At 37.4% G+C, this 13,647-nt stretch overlaps 1 protein-coding gene across 1 annotated transcript; it reads left to right on the forward strand.

Annotated features, from left to right (window-relative positions):
- The first annotated feature begins 11,680 nt into the window (after nucleotides 1-11,680).
- LOC144961043 (uncharacterized) lies at nucleotides 11,681-12,541 on the forward strand. Its single transcript, XM_078894380.1, has one exon. It carries the CDS (start codon nucleotides 11,730-11,732, stop codon nucleotides 12,507-12,509), a length of 780 nt encoding a protein of 259 aa, XP_078750506.1. The 5' UTR covers nucleotides 11,681-11,729; the 3' UTR covers nucleotides 12,510-12,541.
- The last annotated feature ends 1,106 nt before the right edge of the window (nucleotides 12,542-13,647 follow it).

The following is a 13,647-nucleotide window of genomic DNA, read 5'->3' on the forward strand; positions in this document are numbered from 1 at the left end:
TTTCTGAACTTGCTGACCTTTATTAATTTTTTATTTTCTTTTTGAGTATACAAAATACACTCCAGCATGGTTTCCTCAACTCATTCAAATGTACCAAATCTTTTCCATATTATTCTTGTTGTCATTCCATTCCTTCCTCTAATTTTTGCCTCGAACACGGTCTCCTCGAACTGATTGACCAGGTGATATCGACCACTGTGGCATTGCCACTTGTGTATGCCATAATCGTATTGTGTGTATCTACATAACGCTATGGATATGGAACTAGGCATCTTTTATGTGCGCAGTAGTCTATAATGCTGAGCCTCACTGCCCCCACGTCCCTCCCTCCCCATCAAGTCGTTATGGCAAGGCATGGTGTCCTCGAACCTTTTTGCATGTCCCGAGGAGTTCGAGGAAACCGTGCTGGAGTGTAAGTATCTGTTGTGTCTATATGTATATATGTGTGTATGTGTATGCAAGCATACTTGTGTGCATTTCAACTAGTGTGAAAGGAGGTGAGTTTCTCAAGGATGACTTGAAGTTGATTCTATGATATACTTTGATTGGAAAGGAACAATAGTCCAGAGAATTGTGGAACTAGAGTATACCACAGTTTTTGCAACATTAAACCGACACTATTAATTTTTTGCCATTTTTTATACAAGATGCTAGTGTCACAAAGTACTTTCTGCCAGATCTACAAGACTATCCGGCTCTACTCACATTCTCTCACCATACTCAGGTGTAAAATTAAAACCTGGCCGTGAACATCGTCATGTTTTGTCCTACATGTTAAGTGTTGCTGTTGGCTGGGGACCCCTTGTAAAGTGCTTTGAGCACCTTTAGTGGATATTGCGCTATGTAAATGCTGGAGTTTTTAAGACTCAGCTACTGTTGGCTGAGATAAAGAACTGAACAAGTGTGTATGAAAGGTGCCAGACAAAGCAAGAAAGAAAAATACAAGAAAAAAAAACATCCCAAAAAATCAGTTGACCTCGACTGGGGATCGAACTTCAGACCTTCTGATTACCGGTCAGACGTGCTACCAATACACTGACATAGTTTTTTTTAAAGAAAAAATAAATCCCAAATTTTGCAAGCTAAAAACAGCAAAATGTGTGATTAATTTTCCTAAAAACCCATATTTAGTTCATGAAAGAGAAAGGTATAATTTGTTTTTAATGATTTCAAGGCACTTGCAAACACATGTAAGGTCATATCAGCGACAGCAAAAAAAGGAAGAAAATGGGATAGTAAAAAAGAAACTACTCTTGATTAATTATCTTTCACATTCTACACGAGTATTAAAAGCAAAAAAATTCGTCTATTTAAAAAAAAAAATTTTGCCTTTTAAAAAAATATTATTATTGTTTTTGCAAAATCTCGAAAACTTGCATAAATTAGCAGAAAAATTGCAGATTTTGCGGCCCCAATGCAAATCAGTGATATTTTGCGATTTTTTGCAGCCGCATGCGATACAAAAAACTGCCACGCCAAATTACACCACAGAGGCTCCCGATAGTTGGGACAGTTTTAATACCTATATTCTTCACAAGGGTACACGTTTTACTCTGTGAACCCTCACTTGCATCAAACAAGACATACATCAGTGATGATACTCACAAAAAGTCAAAAAGGAGGAAAAGTCTCGGAAAAACGGAAAACTCACCTAGAACATTCTTGCACCACAGGAAAGTAGGCAGGATGACTTCTTTTGAGTATAATTTTAAAACGCCCGGAGTCCAGTAAAAGGAGGAAATTTTATATATATATATATATATTTTTTTTTTTTTAAAAAAGGAGGTATTTTTTAAAGATTTATTATATAAAAAAAAAGTAAAAGGAGGAAATGAAGGAAATATCCGCGGATCGAGGATCTGAGGGGAAAACCGAGGAAAGGAAAGAAAACCGCGGATATCCGCTGAAAAGTATCATCACTGATACATTGAACACGAGAGGACGGGGACGAAGACATTTGATTTGCTCCTTTTTTTTTTTTTTTTTAAATATCAAATTAAGGAGCAGGCACCAGTGTAAGATAAAGAACTGAACAAGTGTGTATGAAAGGTGCCGGACAAAGCAAGAAAGAAAAATACAAGAAAAAAAAAACATCCCAAAAAATCAGTCTACCTCGACTGGGAATCGATCCTCAGACCTTCTAGGATGTTTTTTTCTTGAGTAACAAGAACGAGTAAATTGTGTCCAGTGCTTGCAGCACATTTGGTCACAAGCCCGTTAGATAGGCACAAGAAATAACAGTGGATACCAGCAGCAATCTGCTTGTGTGCCCACCCTGAAGTCACCCCACCAAAGCATTGTGCAGGTGCCATGAAAAAGACATTTATTCGGAGAGAGGATCTTTACAAATAAAGATAATGATGCTTATATCTGCCAACTCCATCATTCACAGCAGCTGACTCTACAGGAAGTGGCAAACACCAATGTTTTTATTTCCATTGTTTTGTTGTTTTTTTTACTTTTTGAAGGGTTTTACGGCTCTTGAAACACATTGAGGTCATATCAGCACCAGTAAAAAGGAAAAAAATGAGATAGTAAAAAGTTACAGAATTACAATTGAGCTAGCCAAGAAAAAGAAAGCAAAAAGGGAATTAGTTCAAATAGGGAACAGATGTAGATTCCAAGAGCACATTATCATTGTATTTAGTTTGGGCATCGGGATCAACTCAATGTCTCATCCTGACACAAGCATTTGTCCCCACTGAGAGGAATGCACTCAAATGTTTACAAATCATATAACTATAAAACAAAAATAATACAATGCAAAACAGAGGTGATTTACAGCCAGAGTATACCGTCAGGGCCAGGCCAAAACCGAGTAATCTCATTCCAAGACAAAGACAGAAAGCATGTGGGAAAACAGATATAGGGCAGGGGGATAGAAGACACAGTAAGTGTCTCCCTACCCACTATGGGAGGCCAGGAATCCCACCCAGAGAACGAGGGCAAAATGGAGTAAAATATTATAGACTTAAAAGATACACAACTAAGTCCCAGTCCCATTAAATCATCATATAAACTAGAATTAGAAGGTTATTTAAGTTAAGCAAAATCCTTATAATTCTGAGCCAAGAGCATTCAATATTCTCCCAAGACCTATGCCAAGAATCACACCCGCACACTATTGCTACAATTCAGTGATACTAAGCTGTGGATTGTATAAAGTAATGAACAATAAATGAATGTAACAGCATCGAAAAAGAATGTTATCAAATTTGGAGCGTTTCAAGCTCAATAATGGCTGAATAAGGGTTTTCAGCCTGAAACATTCCTTATTCAGTATTTTGTTCTTTGTTGAAGCTGTTATATTCATTTTTGTAAATTGCTAAAATATGAATACATAAAGACAAGCAACATACAATAACATTAACATGAAAATGGGATGTATAATTTCCCAAGAAATATAAATTTGACAGATTCACTCTTCCAGTCTTATTCCAGATAAATAAAAAAGAACAGATGGGTGGATAGAAGGGTTAGCAAGAGTTGACCTCCCCTGCTCACGACAGGATGTCAAAGACGTCCATGATTATATTTTTTTAAAACGAAGAAAAACACTTGTACGTATCTCATTGTTTATTCATCAAATAAGCGACATCATGATCATAATGATACATTTATTATAATACATTGAATTCAAATGTAGCATCTATTTACATACAATATTAGATATTTGAGATTAGTCATCTGACAATTCAAAATATTTCATTACAAATTACAACTGAGCCAAAGTTAAAATCTACGTCAGGACAAAATATAACGGTTAATGCAAAATGTTCATCTAATGTTGGAGTGAGAGAGAGGGAGAAGTCACATGACATACTTGTTTGAAATTGTCAAACACTTGACCAAGTTGCCAATTTCAACATTTTCATCTCTAGAGGAACAATGGCTTGCATCCACCATGGAGCGAAGCGTAAACACAAGACAAAGGGATCAAGACAAGCTCATCGTAAGTTTTATTTCCTTTGTATTGATAAATTTGCCTGTCAATTTTATTTGTCACTTCATATTGATTATCATGATTGTAAGTTAAGGTTTTTCACATACGGCCACTATAACTATAAAGACGATAAAATAACTCATAGCTTGGTAGGTTGGTCTTGTTTATAAATTCAATTGAGAGGTATATTAATTTTCCTGAAAAAGTGGCTTCTTATAACTCTCAAAATATCATAGTTGAAATAAGTTCTGCTTCAATAGGTTGTATTTTTTAGTGTGCCTAAAAAGACGGCCCATTGCCCTGCCTCGACTTACAGCAATTTCCGTCCTCACCCTTCATGATTTGCACCAGGTTATTTTCATTGCAATATTTTGAAAGGATTTTCTTCATCAATAAATCCATTCAAGTTTGAAATTGAAATTTTTCTCATCAATATAACAGACGACCTATTCTTCTTTAAGATTTGATTTCAATGTTCAAAGAGTTCCGTTGCTATTTTGTCACTAGCCCAGGTATTGAGGTAGAGTTCCTTGTTACTATTATATAACTGTACATCTCCTTCCCCCCCCCCCCCCCCTCCCCTATTTTTTTTTTTTCAGGCTTACAGGGGACTGACGGTTTATTATAAGGCCTACAATGGATGGATGACGAATGTCAAATTGTTTAAGCCTCTTAGTTGTGGTAAAAAAGTAATAGCTGCTTAGGTAACCCCACGTTTCATCACTGTTCTATTATTATTATTATTATTGTTACTATTTACATTTATGTATATTGCCCATTGCAGGATTGATTAAATGGTATAGAGGTTTTTAACATAATATGGCCAGATTAATTACAATGAATTTTCTATGAATTTTTTAAAAATGAAATAAGATAACTTTAATAATAGGTTCGAGTTACAGTATGGGAGACGCAGTGGAGTCCTTGGAAAAGCCTCTTTACTCACATTTGCTCAAAGTGTTCAATGCGTTCGGATATAAAAAGTTTTAATGATTTTATGGCTCTTGGCACTCCCGGATAGCTCAGTTGGTAAAGCATTCAAAAGGACCGAGATCTATCCCAGATGAAGCCAAGACCCCCATTCAAAGGGTAACAAGTTTCACGCTATAGAAACTGGAATAAAATCCGGCTACATAGGCCTAATGGCTCTGAAGGGCTTCTTTACTGAGCTTGCAACCTATTAGGTCATTTCAGCATTACTAAGGTCAAGAAGATGAAGCAGAAAAAAAAAAAATATTTACAATTAAAAGCTGTTGGGAAATAGTATTTTAAAAAAGGGGGATTGGATCAAATAGGGAGCAAAAGTAGATTCCAAGATCAATTTTTAATGTGATTAGTTCTGAGATCACCTAAAAGTTCCATCCAGAAACAGGATCCAATCTGAATACACTCAAATGTTTATAAAATGTTAATTAAAAATTAAAAATTTACATCCATGGGTTTCCCTCTCAGCTACGGATCAGGAAAAAACCCCAAATTTTCCTGTGCATTTATCATCAAATTGCAAGTTCAAATAAACATTTGATTTCTATTCATTTGCCAACTCAAAAATATTAATCGGTTCTAAATTTTATTGAAGAATATATAATAATAATAGTAGCAGTAGTATACTACCAGTAGTAGTTATACTACTAATAATGATAGTACCATTTATTTTTTTTCACAATCATTTTAGACAAAAGTAAAATCGTTTAACACATGTACCAGTATATTAAAAAGGAAATGGACTGATACAAAATCATGCACTGTTGGAAAATTTCAGGTTCGCCATTCCCAAAAATTGTTGGAGCAACCCCTTTAAGTTTGGTTACCGATTCTTTGTCAAAATATGATTCTAGGTTGAAATTCAGTTTGAGACACGTCTTTTAATAATTAGTGACTAAAAATTCAAAAATATTTTAAACAACAATTTATATTCAACAAACCCAGCAAATCACACACAACGACTTGATTCTTAATTGGCAAATATTGTTTTGCTAATAAAACCTCTCCACTCTGACTATATATCGGTTTGGTAGCGGCTTTGAATCTGTGATTAGCCCTATTTCACATTTCAGTCAGATTTACTGAAGCTCTATTAAATTTTAATTCCTTTTCACATATTTATACATTTTAACGGTGTTGTTGGAGTTCTAAATTCTTTATCCATATTGTTCCATACAGTAATTGTGTGTGTGTAAAATGGGCAGAAAGTGCTCTGTCTTCAATTGTAGAACTGGCTACAGTACAGAGATCAACCTGCTGATCTGAAAATAACAGTGTACAAATTTCCAAAGTAAGTTCAGAAACGAAAACAGTTGATTTCATGCTTACCAAATAAGCTTAACTTTGAGGATGTTACGGACCATATGGGAGTTTGTGCTCTACATTGGCCTGATAATCCAAAAATGGTTCGTGTAGGACGATATTTTGTTCCAGTTGACCCACCTTCTGTTTTTCATAATGTACCCCAATCATGTGTACCAAGCTCGTCACAAACTCAACATCGGAGTACTACGAAAGCCACTGCTGTCTCTCGAGCTGTTGATTTGGATGAGATGTCAGATTTCATGGAGTCTGATTCATTTCAGTATGATTCTTTTCATGACAAATGTTGTTGTGAATTTGGAAATTGTGGTGCCCTTTTCACTCTTCCGTCAGGATCAGATGATTTGTATATTTTATTGAGTAGTGAGAGGAAAGGTCCAATTCACAAGTTTACAGTATACTTCAAATACAACACTGGAACTAAAAATCCCAGGGTGCAGTATGAGATGTATCATTTGGGGAAATGTATTCGTCACCCATTCATCAGTGAGATTAAATGTTGGAGTCAGCTTGAAGAGTATCTACGATTTGTCAAAGCAGAAACACCATTTGAAGTTACTGATAAGGCAGAAAACACAAGAAGGCCCAAAATGGGGGTCTCCTTTTGAAATAAACGTATTTCTATGAAAAAATCCAAATTCACTTACTTTTTTTGTGTTTTGTGTTGATTTATGGTTAAGGAACCTGTGTGAGCAGTTTGAATAAAAAATATTTTGTTGTTATTAAGATATTGTTTGTTGAAGTGTTTTTTTTATGGGTTTTGGCGACAACAAACGTTTTCATTTCAGCCACGGTAGTTTCGGAAAACTGAGTTAAAGAAACATGAAATCAACTCAGAAATTCTTTGAATGGCCATATTTTGTGAAATAAAACATTAAAAAATCGGAGAATGAGTTTCATTTTTAAAAATAATTATGATTTCATGCTTAAAATAAAGAAAAACGGCCGTTTTCGAAAACACAAAGTTTTGGGGACTTCGTAATTCTTCCATAGTGAGGCTCTTACTTCCTGTAAAATACGAGTCAAAACATCCGGCGTCTACATCGTTTTTCCATAGCTGCAGTTTTTGTTTACGGCCCTAAAACGTTATCCGATAACATCGACGAGTGAAAATTGGTAAGTTGACTATTTTTATTATAATTTTAAGTATTTTAGTATAATCATTGTGAAATTCAAAGGATTTGTGTTAGTTTTAATGCCCATTTTTCGGTAATACTGAACCAGTGCGGTCCCCAGTCCTTTCTTTACAGTGCGGCCATATTGGATTCCATTTGCCAGGTTGTAATTGTTTACAATCATAGTTGGTTGGTTTCCCCCCCCCCCCCCCCCCCCTTTAATTAAATTGTTTTGTTTTTAGGTATTTAACGGCGCTTTCGACACTATTTAGGTCATTTAAGCGCCCGTTTCTGTCTTTCATCAATCTTTTATCGGCCCCGAGGGGCCACAGCTGATCAAAACGTGTACTGTTGTAATAAAATCTTTATAAAATCATAATAGTTACATGTTTGTTAAGTAAAAATATCTATTTACAATTTCTGCAGGAGTTCACATTCCTGCAGATACTTTAAAATTGTAAGCGGATCGACCGACTGGAACAGAGACTTCAAGTCTCTGTTATCATAATGTTGTGACCTTATCTGTTCTAATTCTGTACATTCAATTAAAATGTGTTGAACTGTCAGGTCACAGTTACATCTTCTGCAGAGGGGTTTTTCATCCCCCTCCAGAAGGAAACGGTGAGTGAGGGCAGTATGTCCGATCCGGAGTCGAGTTATTTTTACCTCGTCTCTTCTTTTTAGCCCCGAGTTGGGTCTGGGGCCGAGGTCACTTTTAATTTGTTTTAATTTGTTATGTACATCTCGACTCCAGGATCGTTCCCATTCCTTTCGGACATGTTTTTTTATATTGATCTTTAAATCCGCGTGTGGGATTTTACTGCCCTCTTGTAATTCTTGGCTCACCGCCTCTTTTGCCAGTCGATCCGCTTCTTCGTTCCCCTGGATACCCACATGACTAGGTATCCAGAGAAAACAAACTTTCTTTTTCTTAATAAATAATTTATTTGCACCTTCCAAGATACTTATGAGTCTTGGATCGGTGCAATAAAAATTTGAGATCCCTTAAGTACGGACAGCGAGTCAGACAAGATCAAGAATTTATTTTTATTCGATCTCTCAGCCAAACGGAGAGCATTTAGGATTGCTCTCGATTCCGCTGTAAAGATCGAAACATTTCTATCCAGGCGAAGTGATCCTGTGCCTTCCGATGAGTGATAGGCACATCCTACTGCATCTGCGCTCTTTGAACCATCCGTAAATATGTGAGTATGGTTTTTGTATGTTTGTAATATTGCTTTTAGTGTCTGTTTGTAAATATGTGGGTCTGTTTGTGATTTTTCCAGTTTTGTTAGGTCCAAATTTATGTTTGGTCTATGTATGGACCATGGTGGTGTCTTTGCCTGGACGTATGGATGTATCCTATCTAGACTGATGTTCATGTCTGCGATGTCTTTTTTTATTCTGCAACCTAATGGTGGTGTCATTTTTGGGTGCTTACGAAATTTTTCTTCTAGTGTCCTATCCGTGTAGTGTACATGTTTGTGTGCTGGGTTGTCGTGCAGCGATGTGACCTTAGTAACATACTGGAGAGCCAGTTTTTTCCTCCTGAGATGGAGAGGTGGCTCATCTGCCTCAGCATAAAGGCTTGCCACTGGAGAAGTGCGGAAAGCCCCGAGTGCCAAGCGCAGTCCCTGATGATGAATTGGGTCCAGCATGCCTAAGTAGGATGGTTTTGCAGAGCCGTATACAAAAGATGCGTAGTCCAGTTTTGATCGAATAAGGGTTCGGTATATCTTTAGAAGAGTGTTTGTGTCCGAACCCCATTCCATGCTCGACAGAACTCTCATTATTCTCATTGCTTTCATGCATCGCAGTCTGAGATCTTTGATATGGGCGAGGAAATTTAGTTTCCTATCAAAGATCAAACCCAGGAATCGGGCTTCGTCCTTTACCTCAATTCTGGAATTGTTGAGATAAAGGTCAGGCTGTCTAATGCAGGTGCGTTTTCGGCAGAAGTGGACAGCTACTGTTTTTGATGGGGAGAAGGAGAAACCATTGAGATTTGCCCACTCCGACAGTTTGTTTAGTTGGAGTTGTAACTGTCTCTCAATGGTGTCCATACTCGATTTACTTCGATAGCATACAAGAAAGTCATCAACATATAAGGAACAGTCAACATTCTGTCTCATTGCATTCACTATTGAGTTTATTTTAATCTCAAACAGAATGGGAGACAGAATGCTACCCTGTGGAACTCCCTCTTCCTGATCAAATGGATCAGAAAAGGTGGATCCTGCTTTGACCTGAAAGGATCTGTTGTTTAAAAATGCTCTGACAAACATTGGAAGGTTTCCTCGCAGACCAAGATTGTGCAGATCTTTGAGGATTCCGAATTTCCAAGTTGTGTCAAAGGCCTTCTCAAGGTCAAAGAAGATTGCTACCAAGTGCTCACCTTTGGCAAAGGCCTCACGAATGAAGCTCTCTAGTCGAACAAGGTGATCAACAGTTGATCTGTTCTTTCGAAAGCCACATTGGAGGTCGGAGAGGGAGTTGTGTTCCAAGTAGAACATCAGACGCTTGTTGACCATTTTCTCCATCAGCTTGCATAGGCAGCTGGTGAGGGAGATTGGTCGGTAGTTTGAAGCGTCCGAATGGTCTTTCCCAGGTTTTGGGATTGGAATCACAGTGGCCAGATTCCAACTAGGTGGAAAAGTCTGTGTTGTCCATATCTTGTTATAGATATTCAAAAGGACAACCAGACTATCTTGTGGAAGATGTCGGAGTATTTCATAACTGATGTTGTCAGGACCCGGTGCTGTGACATTTGTGTCACGGAGGCAGGCACCCAACTCCTCAAGTGTAAATGGTTTGTTGTAGTCTTCGGTGTTTGTAGATGTAAAGTTTATTGGTGTGTTTTCTGCGTTTTGTTTATGGCGCAAAAATTGTGGTGTGTGGTGTGCAGACGAGGAGCTGTGCCCAGCCTCTCGGCCAGAGTGTTGGCAATGTCTTGTTCTGTTTCAGCCACGGATCCATCGGGACGTGTCAAGTGATTTAGTGAATCACTATCAGATCCCTTCAGTTTCCGTAACATCTTCCACACCCTATTTAGGGGCTATTTATTTTGGAGACAAAGTTTTGGAAGGATCTCCGTTTGTTTTCTCGGAAGATCTTCCTACACTTTGCTCGTAATTTCCTAAATGTTGTGAAATTCTCAGGGATTGGGAATCTCATCGCTTTCCTGTATGCTTTTTTTTCTCCCGTAGGGCCGCTCGACATTCCTCTGTAAACCAGGGATTGTGTTTTTCTCGGTCTACCAGAGGTTGTTGGTATTGTCGAGCTGCAGATATTTGTTAAAATATTTTTGAATTTGTCATAGCTGTCCACCTCTGTCGTAAGGAGTCTGTGACACTCCTGTGAGAAAGTTTCCCAATCTGCTCGCCGAACACTCCAACGTTTGGGCTGTGGGGCCCTTGAAGTCGGGGTGATGTCGAGGCAGACCGGAAAATGGTCAGAACCGTGATCGTCATCGATCACAGTCCAGGAGAGCTCTGGAGCTAATGTAGGATCACAGAAAGTGAGATCGATGGCAGACGTGGTAAGATTGTGAATATTTACCCGTGTTGCCTCGAGACCGTTTGCCAAGTATACATCCATTTTCATTATGAAAGCCTCCACTGCCTTTCCCCTCTGGTTTGTGTCTGTGTTTCCCCAGAGAGGACTGTGAGCATTGAAATCTCCCATTATCACATAGGGAGGGGGGAGTTGGTTTAGAATTTAATTAAATCTCCAAGACCACTCTTCCTCTTGTCAGGTAAGTTGTATGTTACTGAATTGGCTACAAATATGGCAATTTTCTCTCTCTTAAATTTATTTGCGAAACTTTCATTTTTTGGGAGCCAACTACGCCAATGAACGAGGTTTGCCAGTTTGGCAATTTTAGTACCAAATCCTTAAAACTTGACATTTTTTTCATTATTAAGAAATTAAATGAATTATTTTGGTATTATTGCGATTTTATACATAAATAAATCTGGCAAAACTGCAATAAAGTTATTTCGCGCCACTTCAGATGAATTGCTTGATTTCTATCACAACGTAAAGTGCTTGAATAAATAAATTTAGTTACTTGTGTTACTGCTGTTTAATTACTCTTTTCAGTAGTTGAATCATCTATTCTTCCTTTTCTTGTGCCTTAATAATTGTGCATTAGTAAAATTTGAGTTGACTGTTTTATGATTTATTATTAATTGAGTTCCACAAATTATGTGATGCCATGATTTTTTCAATGTGTTTTCACAATGGCTTATACTTATAATATTTTGTATGATAATGCGTCCACTGAAGAATCTGCCCTTATATTTTTACAACATAACAATTTAATAAGATCAGTACCTCCAATATACACACAATGTCCAAGGCAGATGACCTTAGTAAAAACTGGTAGGGGTGACGAACAATGTTTTAGATGCCCAGCTCATAAGGGGGAGAAGATTTTCTTAACCAAGGACACTTTTTTTGAAAATAGTAAATTGACATATCGCAATATTGTTGAACTTCTACTCTCTTGGAGCTTCAAGGAACTCATCGTAAATACTGTGTCTCTAACTGGAATAAGCGAAAAAACAGTCATCCAGTGGTATGCATATTTTCGTGACGTTTGTTCGCATAAGCTGGTAGAGGTACCAATTTTGATTGGTGGAGTTGGACAGCACGTTGAGATAGACGAGAGTCTTATCTCTAAACGAAAAAACAATGTCGGGAGAGTAGTTCAACAGAGGTGGGTGTTTGGAGGAGTAGATAGGGCCACAGGAAGAGGCTTCCTAGAATTAGTACCAGACAGAACTGCTGCCACCCTTGAAACTTGTATTCAAAGGCATATTGCCCCTGGCAGCATCATCAATAGTGATGGCTTTGCCTCGTATCAGAATATTGTGAACATTCCTGTTCTGCCGAGGTTCCAACACATTGTAGTCATTCATGACCAAAACTTTGTAGACCCCATAACAGGTGCCTGCACAAATAAAGTAGAAAATTTTTGGAAAAACACAAAAAGACATTTTAAATCTATGAGTGGCACGAATGAAGGGATGCTGCCATCTCATTTGGACGAATTTATGTGGCGAGGGCAATACGGGAAGATCCCAATGGATGCTTTCAATAATATCATTGACCATATTCAGCAGTGGTATCCTGCTCCGTAACGTAAGCTAAGAAAATCTAAATTATATACGTTTTAGTTATGGTTCATTTTTTTGGCAATTAAAAATTTAAAATCTGGCCACCTTGAGGCGCGCTTGCACAGTCAGAATCTGGCCACCCGGATATGGCAATGAATGCCTGGAACATCTGGCCATCCAATACGGCCGCACTGTAAACAAAGGACTGGGGACCGCACTGAACCAGTATTACCCGTTTTTCTGTGTGTCGCTCTTCCATAGCCGTTTTTCCATAGCAGAATCAAGCCGGCTTCGATTGTTTTGATTCTGATAATTCCATTTCTAACCCCTGAAAGTCGATAATCGACTTATTTTATTGTAAATATATGATGAATAACAAGATAGAAACCCACAACTACGCAGGATGATGTTATTTTGGCTTGAAATGCCTTGATTTAATGTGCGATACGGCAAAGTTTGGGTTAAAACTGCTATGCCACAGAATAGCGAAACCAATATGGCGGCTGATTCACGATAATGGCATGGCTGGCGACCCATAAGAAATCAACTAAATTTAAATTAAATTTATGAAAATGATAAATAGACTTTTAAAATCAAATTTGAATAGAATTATGCTCCGTTTTTAATTATTTTGGGAAATTCGTAGACGTTTTGATGACATTGCGCGATAGTGATAACTTTACTAGAAAAATAATGTGGATATTTTTAGCCGGTTTCGTGTTTTTCTAGTTCATTTCCATTTAAATTGAAATTCGTGATTATTCATGTTTTAATTCAATAAAAGCATTCTTAATTAGATATTATAGGCATCTTTAATGTGTTATTTTTGTTTAAATAGTAAGTTATTGTGTAAATTTGTCCGAGCTCGTTATGGCTTAGAATATCGACACAAAGATGGCGGCCCGCGGCCCGAGCTGCACGTGCTGATGACACACCGTCTCTTAACCAAATTTGTATTTAAATTTCTTAAAATGAAAAAGAGATAATATTTATTTTGATTTTGGGATTAGATAAGTCCCTTGGAGCAAACTTATGGAAAATTAATGAGCCTTTTTCAGATATTACGTTATTTCGAAAATTTTACTAGAAAACTGGACTTAGTTTTTTTTAACCTATTTCGATATTTTTAACGCTTATTTATATTCCGTTTAGTTTTCTTGGT

This window comes from Berghia stephanieae, chromosome 1 (genome assembly GCF_034508935.2).
Source record: "Berghia stephanieae isolate SIO BIC M18660-M18661 chromosome 1, UCSD_Bste_1.3, whole genome shotgun sequence".
In the NCBI taxonomy this organism is placed as follows: Eukaryota; Metazoa; Mollusca; class Gastropoda; order Nudibranchia; family Aeolidiidae; genus Berghia; species Berghia stephanieae.